The 8,835-nt window shown below is 35.4% G+C and overlaps 1 protein-coding gene across 1 annotated transcript; it reads right to left on the bottom strand.

Annotated features, from left to right (window-relative positions):
• Positions 1-248: 248 nt before the first annotated feature.
• On the bottom strand, positions 249-8,408 carry LOC110451710. The gene is made up of 6 exons (XM_021499850.1): positions 8,282-8,408; positions 6,843-7,016; positions 5,332-5,531; positions 4,770-4,857; positions 3,731-3,931; positions 249-1,681 (listed from the first exon to the last, which is right to left on the bottom strand). The coding sequence occupies exons 2-6, from the start codon at positions 6,943-6,945 to the stop codon at positions 1,518-1,520; spliced, it is 756 nt and encodes a 251-aa protein (XP_021355525.1). The 5' UTR covers positions 6,946-7,016; positions 8,282-8,408; the 3' UTR covers positions 249-1,517.
• Between the last annotated feature and the right edge of the window lie 427 nt (positions 8,409-8,835).

Raw genomic sequence — 8,835 nt, 5'->3', positions numbered from 1 at the left:
TACATTGTATATTCATCCCCTAATTTGTTTATCCATTATCAATCCCTTAAATGAAAATCAGGATAACAATGCTTAAAAATAAAAATAAAATGCACTGAAATCACATTAAATAGATGTAAATATTTCAAGACTGCTTACAGAATTATTTACCAGGTACATGTAATGGTAAAGTTTTGTTTTTAAAGTTTTTTTATATTATATTTTTCATAATATTTTGTATAAATAAAGTGAATAAAAGAGAGCGAAAGAGAGAGAGAAAGAGAGAGAAAGAGAGAGAAAATAATTGGAAAAAAAACAACACAATTTATACAATTATACTTTTGTCTCTATTAAAAAATTTGCAATTTTACTCCACACCGTTTAAACCTTTCTCATGTTCTTGTGTTAAAATTCCGATTTAAACTGACCTTGGAGATATTTCTTTTCTTGTTGTTATGGAATTCTGAATTTGCATCAAAGAAACTGGGAAACTGAAACATGTGATGTATTCTCAATGGTCAAAATAGTGCAGATATCGCAAAGCATTATTAGAAATTTGCTCCACAGAAAGAAGTGTTTCAAATACATGTACATTCAAATTCATTGACAATTCAACAATCAATAATTGTCAAACAGTATTTAGTCATGGGAAAAGTTTTAGTCAAAAACTTTTTCAAATAAAAATGAAAACAGTATACAACACTACTGATGTGAAGTGGGATTTCATGCAGACTAGTTTCCATATCAGAAAACACAATTCAGTATTGTTGTAAACACCTACCAGGTAGTATAATGAAATGTAACTGACACTAAGCTTGTAATACATTAAGGTACATAGGTAGCTGCTTTTGTATTAAAGTTTCTGTGAAGCCCAGTAAACATTTTTAAAGCATTACTGACAGTAGTATACTCAGATCACACTTTCTGCACAACCTACTACAAATCTTTTGGTTTTCGGTGTGTTTTTCGGTGTGTTTTTCTTACATCTAACTGCATAATCCCCAATTTTGGGAGATTTACTTTTTTTTTTTAACTTTAGAACATTAGAACTATTTTCATTCAGTGTATTATAGAATATTAACATTGGCTAATGAATCCAATGTAATAGTTACCTTTTTATAACTGCTGTGTACAGAGGTGCTGCAGTGATATGTGGGTTTAATGCATAATGCTAGTCAGAGTACATCAAATTATTTTCTTATGTAAAACATTCATGAGTACATGTATGTCCTTTGGGTTCTTTCAATTTTGAGCAGCTGTCCTGCTGTGGCATGGAGTACATGATTTGCATTATGATTATGTATATATAGTATCAAACTTTAACTTTGTGTAGTATAGAACACCTTGTTCTGACAATGGAATCTTGATGAAATGAGATATAATCTGTGAAATCTGGTTTGAAATTTGCACTCACATTCAAATTCCAGTAAATTAAATGAGATGAATTAAAAAAAAAAATCTAGCTTCTGAAACTTTGACTTAGAGATTCACAACAAATGTTTTAAAGTCAACACCAACCGCATCAAATTGATGCTAACTCAAGGTGTCTCATGTAATCTGAGCTCTCCAACATAAGGAAGAATGTCCAAGGAATCGTCCAAAGGTAAAGATATTTCACAAAAGTCCACACTAGACGGGAATGAAACAGCTTCCACAGGTTCAGGCACCCAAATGTTGTCGTCATCCAGGTCTGGTAAATCACCTATCAAAAACATATGTTGGAGAAATTACTGGTGAAACCCTGAATAACACACTCATCCCAACTGTTCTCATAGTTGAACAATGTATTAAGTTTAAGCAGGGGCGGAATTAACTGCTGGTTTTTCCGGGCAGACAAGAAGGTTTTTCAACAAGCTATCCTGCCAGGCCAGTAGCTATAGATGTGTTGTAAATGATCAAAAATTTCAGCAGATTTAAAAAGCTTTGTTTTAAGCCCAGAATGCACCACAGAGCTCATAAATTTCACTATCCCCCCCCCCCCCCCCCCCCGAACTACTTTGATGCTCGCTCAGGCCCTTGTTTTCTGGACGAGTGCATTTAAACAGGACCAGTGAAATGTTAGTTCAACTGAACCTTTGGGCCAGTAACCTTTTTTTTAATTCTACCCCTGTTTAAGTAACAAGAGGCCCATGGGCCTTATTAACGGTCACCTGTTGATTTTGTTTTTAACACGAACAGAAATATTATTCAGTGACAGAAAAACAATAAAACCACCTTATTCAATATCTAGCATACAGATTTAAGACTAAAAAGTATTTGAAACTAGCACCTCTGATTCTAAACAAGGAAAATGAAGAAATTTTAGCACACTGACTCCTTTGGGCCCCACCCTACAGCCCTTAGCGGTAGGGCTGGCTCAAAATTTTCAAAGTATCAAACTGTCAACTCAGGGTTATAATTCCAATCAAGTTATTAACATGTAATATGTATTCAAAGTATCATTTGGACCCCACCCATCAGCCCCGGGGGGTCCCCCCCTCCTTACACAGGGGGTTAGAAACATGAGACCCAAGGGTCATAAACCTTAAGACCCTTCCATCTATAAAGAGTGTTGCATTCTACCATATCTGGGTATTTGAGAAGATTTTTTTTTAAATTTCAGTCAATTCAACCCTTTTTGACCCCACCCATCAGCCCCGGGGGGTCAGTCAGGGCTTATATGTGCATACCATCAAACTGCTATCCAATACTGATAATGCTAACCCAAATTGAATTACTTCTAATGAAAATTAAACAAATGTTGGTCCAAAATGTGATTTCCCTATATAAACTATAGTAAAAGTTTACCCCCTCCCCAGGGGTTCACGTGAGACCCCAGGGTCATAAAATTCACAATTTTGGTAGAGCACCTGTTTGATTCTACCATATCTGGGTCTTGAGAAGAAATTTTTTGAAATTTAAGTCAATTCGACCCTTTTTGGCCCCTCCCATCAGCCCCGGGGGGTCAGTCAGGGCTCATATGTGCATACCATCAAACTGCTACCCAATACTGATAATGCTAACCTAAATTTAATTACTTCCAATGGAAATTAAACAAATGTTGGTCCAAAATGAGATTTCCCTATATAAACTATAGTAAAGTTTACCCCCTCCCCAGTGGGAAACGTGATACCCAAGGGTCATGAAATTCACAATTTTGGTAGAGCACCTTAAGACCCTTCCATCTATTAAGAGTATTTGATTTTACCATATCTGGGCCTTGAGAAGAATTTTGAAATTTTAGTCAATTTGACCCTTTTTGGCCCCGCCCCTCAGGCCCCTGGAGGCCGGGGACCAAACCGGCAACTGTTTTTGTTGACCTTTGGCCATGGAAGGTTTCTGCAAAATTTCATTGAAATTGGTTCAGAGGTTTTGGAGAAGAAGTCGAAAATGTAAATTGTTTACGGATGCACGACGACGGACAAAAGGCGATCGCAATAGGTCACTTGAGACTTTGTCTCCGGTGACTTAAAAATCTCTGAAGAAATGAAGAATTTTGGAAGGATGACACTGAATCGGGACAGGAACTCTTCTCTGCCCATTCAATGTTGGGCATTAAAAATATAATATGAATTATTCTTCATATATCACACTTTTGTCTTCTCAATTTGAAAAAGAAAATTCCTGATTTTATACATATTATTGGAGTTTGCATTAGCTGTGTTAAATTTGTTATGTATATAATGTTTTGTCTGGGATATTTTCATAATGACACTGGATTTTCCAAATATAAATATGATGCTGGTTAGAGTGACATGGATGAATTACTCACAGACAGAGGGTAGAGGTTTTGGCATGTTATCCAAGACATTGTATAAATCCTCCATTCGTTTCTTTCGTTCCTCCTCTTCATCAGTTTCGTCACCTGACTCTGGCAGATGGCTGAATGGACATGGAGGGCGCCAGCTGATCAGCTGTGAAATGTATGTGCTGATCCTCTCGGACTTTGGCCAAATGTCCTCAAAATCGTCATCTGTTCATGCAGTTATAATTATGTTCAATATAATATTCATGTTACAAATATCAGAGATTCAACATGCCTCTAGGGTAAGATCATGAAGGGTTGGCCAGTGACAAACTGGTAATTTAGATTTCATGACAATTTTTTTATAAGAAATGAAGTGTTTAAAGCAGTGACATCAAAAAAATCTATTTCTAGTTAGATAAACTTTTTTTTTAACCCAAGATCAAAACTTTACTCAGGAAAGGGGTGATGTTTGTGAACATGCATGCAAAGCTTCATGACAATCAGATGAGAAATGAAGTCTGCATTAATGACAACAGAAATATATATATAATTTATATGAAAAATAAAGGATATTCAACACCACAATAGCAGTTTGTAATCTTTACTTCTCGTCTAATTACAAATTGTTGTTCTGATAATGGCCACATGTATATATCAGGCCTAAACACGTAGACATGAAGAAGAGATCACAAACCAGTCTTATGGTGTTGAGTATCCTTTATTTTCATTGTTTTTTTTATAGTCAGGAGCTCTGGCGAATCCACCAACGGATCCGCTCAAGAACGCTTCCACTTTTTTCTACGTAAGGAATGTTCGATCATCATATTCATTTAAATAAATTCATAGCAACAGTGACCTTGGTTTGACCCATAATTGTCAAGAAGTGAACTTGGGCAAGAGGTCATATTTGTAAACGTTATGAAGGTTCATGACAATCAGATATATATACAATGCAACAAAATCTGTAGAGAAGTGATGCTATTATGGACGAGTATGTGCAGACAGATTCCTATATACCCACAACCAGTTTATCTTGGTGAGGGGAAGTATATCAACACTTTACCTTCAATTTTCTTTGGAATATGCATGTGTTCAATCTCGTCATAGTGAGGTTCGATGGGGACGGCTTTCTCCTTGGTCACAGTCTTTGTCTGTAAAATAAGAGTAAATAAACTTGGAGAAACACAACAACCCTGTCTAACATCTTTACCAGTTTTTTCATAAGTTGACAATACTTTTTCTGGCAAGGCGATTATCTTGAACAAGAACTTAACTAAATATTTCATGTAAGAGCGAGACGATTAATGATGACAGGAAAATCTAAACCAACCAAGTTTTGAAAAATTAAAGATTTGATTATGACAGTAAATATCTCCCTGGGTTGAGATTTTCATGTCTTCTACACTAAGCAGTCGCCAATACTGAGCAAGTTTCATCTTCTGAGGATAACGTAGGTCAAAGCTTCACAAAAGTAATTGTGTTCTTTACAGAAAAATATGATATTGTTTGGATATTTTTTGTATCAAATTGTAAGCAAACTGACCAAAAAAATATATCATTTGGAATTGTTTTAATAGCGCCGACAAATTCCCAGAAGAAAAATGTTCCAATGATGATGTTCTGACCTGTAAAACATTACTCTGTTTGTTTCCTTGAAGCTTCAAACCCTTTTTCTGTTGTGATGATGGTGGTTTGAAAGCTGGCTTCTGTTGTTTGAGGCCCTGTGAGTTGGAGTTTAAGCTCAGACCACGGTTGCTGACATCACCTAGAGCTCTCCGGGGTGTCACCAACTTTTTTTGTGCAGAACTTCCGAAAACTTTGCCACCTGTTAAATATAAATAGTTCATACACATTTTATGTATTGGTTTTCCTCAGATGATCTGAAGAACATTTTTGATACCTGTAAATTGTACATATCAATTAAAATTAAAAACATTCAAACCTAAAAATTGTTTTTTAAATTGTCTGGTACATGTACTTTGGCTGCAGAATGTTATGTTACCGAAATGACAAAACTTATATATTGAATGTTCTTTTATAATTTGGGGCTTCAATTTATGTCAGGCCACACAATTTTCATCATCAAATCATAAATCTTTGATGATTGTTTTTTTCTCAAAATAAATGCTGTTCTGATTGGTCAGTGTAAAAAGGTTTAAACTAAAAAATTTCAACTGAATTAATATTTCACTTGGCCGCATGTTCCTTATCATCTTTACACTTTACGTTTAAAAAACTGTTCAGGCATTCAAGATATCAACCCAGAATAGATAAAAAATGCAATGATGTGGGTAAACCAAAAAATGCTCTTTCACAATTTGTTTTTTTTTTTTTTTTCAATGTCTTATCAACAGCAAAGGTCATTTAAGGACGTGTCTCCATAGGAGACAGGGTATGTTGATGTTCTTGCCTCCTTGAGATAGCGCAGATTTGATGCTGGCTTTATAGTGCTATCTCACTGAAATGCCATGCCAAACGCACCCAGCACAGCATTCCGCCTAGTCATATCATATTGACAATAGGTGAACCAGTTGTTGCCATTTTCATAAATGGTGAACGTTAAGCAGAGATAACACTACAACTACAATTTTAAGGACTTTGGCATGTCCTGGCCTGGGGACAGAAACCCATAGCCTTCCTCATATGGGCGAATGCTCAACATTAAGGCCAAAAGTGAGGTGTTGCAAAGCAAGACGCAAGGAAATAAAGGTAGTTAGAGGTAGAAAGAAAGATAAAGATCCAAAATATTGCAATGGGTGCAGAAGATTAAGTTTGGTCGCTTTTGTGCCCCCTAATCATGAACCAAAGCAAATCCCCAATTATGCAGGGGGTTCCCTCACGAGTCGCCTCCGATGATACATGCAGTGAGTAACAGCAGGTGTATTCTTTTCGCGATCCCCGAACTGCAGGGGTGTCGGCTCTTTCACAAAAAATAGTGTACATATATTTAGATAGGTAGACAAAACTTCTCATTTTGTTTAAATAATCTTACAAATGTTTTATAATAGCATTTCATAATTTTCAAATTTAGTCCAAAAAAAAATGTTAATGGCACACAAGTAATGATCGATGTGTTATGCAAGTGGACTAGGTACATGTATAACAAATTTATACATTATTTTGTCTTAAAACAAACCTCCCAGTCCAGATGATGCTCGTTGTTGCCCCTTGCCTGGGTGAATTCCTAACGATCCAGCATTCTCCTTGTCGACATAAGGCATAAAAGTCATAGAAGCCATGGTCTTTCACTTAAGAGCTCACTTTACAACAGGTCAAATATTTCCACCTTTACTGACATGTGTGCTTGCACCTGAAATTTGAACACAGAACTTGAAATCAATAAAAACATAAATAAGTGTCATTGCCAGAGGAAACTTGGGCAGGTTTAGTAGTATAGTACTGTACACTTCCGTTGATGGGTAGCTATAGTTTCCCATTCAGAAAAAAACTCTGTTCTATAGAATTCCCTCATGTGCTTTAAACAGGTTTGGCACATCGGGTATTTATCCCGCATTCGGGTAACAGTTACCCATTTGCAGTAACATTTTTGCTACTGAGATGTGGAATCAAGTGAAATAAAAACACATAAAGTTCTTTTATACACTTGGGAGTAAAAAAAGGGCATTATTCCTTTAACTAAATTCAATATGTAACACAATGAAGTACATTTGTTCACAAAAAGTTATCAATTCTGATGTCTAACATTTTGTAAAAATGACAAAACACACTTCTGTATGTAGTCAATGCAATGGGATCATCCTGTGGAAATAAGACAGGTGAGCATGATTTTTTTCTGTGTGCTATTTAATTTAACACTACAAGCAATGGAGGTGATACAATTTGTCATTTTCACAAACATTTAGACAACTGAATTAACTATTATTTTTGTGCACAATTGTACCTCATTGTATTTTTGGGGGGGATTATGTTGAAAGAATGACACCCTTTTTGGTGTTTAAAATAACTTTGTTTTTAATTTATTTTATTCCCTGTCTAAGTAATAAAATTGTTACTGCAAATGCCAGGGTAACTGTTACACAAATGCAGGATAATATATATGCACCGTTGTGCCAAACCTGTTTAAATTCCCTTATTTGAACAAGAAAACAACAGTATTTCTTCAAAATAGTTCCCCTATATGATTTATCTTTAAAGTTTAAAATGCATAATACTACATACAAATGTATATTCATTTTCTTTACATCATTTAAACAAATAAGCTAACAATTGTTTATAAATTGAAATATATACTGCACACATGTATGTCGGAAAACACACTTATCTTTAAATTTTCATTGAGACTGAATTCACCCCCCCCCCCCTAAAAAACAACAACAGAAACATATGCATGCAGAACTTACGAACTAACGTTTGAGGAAAGAGGGGTTATTTATTAGAAATATAATCATTTAAATCCTCCAATATAATGCAATTTTCCAGTTTTCATCACCAGCATTGGCATGATCCCACGAGTGGCACGGCATAGGGGTCGTGAGTAGATAATAACAATTAGGGCGGTTTATCAACTATTATCGATGGATTCCTTTCACTTTATGGAAATAACATGCTACAAACCTGTATATTGACTTTTCTGGAAGCCAATTGTGAGCGTAGACAGTCTCGCTATCTGCTGAAAATTTGCGTTCAGATCAAAATAGGTTGTTGTTTGTGAAATCACACTTTGAAGTCGGCGCTTCCTGTTTCAATTGACCAATCGAATCGCTTGTTGTGAATCTAGGGGAAGTAACTGTAAGACCTATCGCATGCATTATCTCCCTTTGAACGGAAATTTATACTGACTTTACCATACACTCAAAAAAACAGAACAAAATTTTGCATGCAAAATTCGACATAGGCGGATATATCTATTTAGCATGCAAAATATCTTTAAAAATGCAAAATAAATTTACGAGTTTTTGATGGTATGCAAAACTATTTTTACATTAATGCAAACAAAAAAACCCCAAACATTTTAGTAGGAATGTAAATTTCAATATTTGAATATATATTCATGTATATGCAATTTAATGGTGACGTACTTTCCGTAGCATAGTTCATCGTAGCTGCAGAACCGTAGCTTCTAGGCCCGGTCTTTTTTTTATTGTTATCGGACCATAGATAAAAAAAAA

Source organism: Mizuhopecten yessoensis, unplaced genomic scaffold (genome assembly GCF_002113885.1).
Source record: "Mizuhopecten yessoensis strain PY_sf001 unplaced genomic scaffold, ASM211388v2 scaffold6169, whole genome shotgun sequence".
NCBI classification, from domain to species: Eukaryota; Metazoa; Mollusca; class Bivalvia; order Pectinida; family Pectinidae; genus Mizuhopecten; species Mizuhopecten yessoensis.
This window is presented reverse-complemented; position numbering and strand designations above follow the sequence as displayed.

What these genes read in the sequence shown, in the direction of transcription:
- LOC110451710 (XM_021499850.1), bottom strand. Translation starts at nt 6,945, where the DNA reads ATGGCTTCTATGACTTTTATGCCTTATGTCGACAAGGAGAATGCTGGA. An exon ending in AACAGAGTAATGTTTTACAG is followed by an intron (nt 4,858 to 5,331) that starts GTCAGAACATCA and finishes CTTATTTTACAG; the next exon opens with ACAAAGACTGTGACCAAGGA. An exon ending in AAAACCTCTACCCTCTGTCT is followed by an intron (nt 1,682 to 3,730) that starts GTGAGTAATTCA and finishes TGTTTTTGATAG; the next exon opens with GTGATTTACCAGACCTGGAT.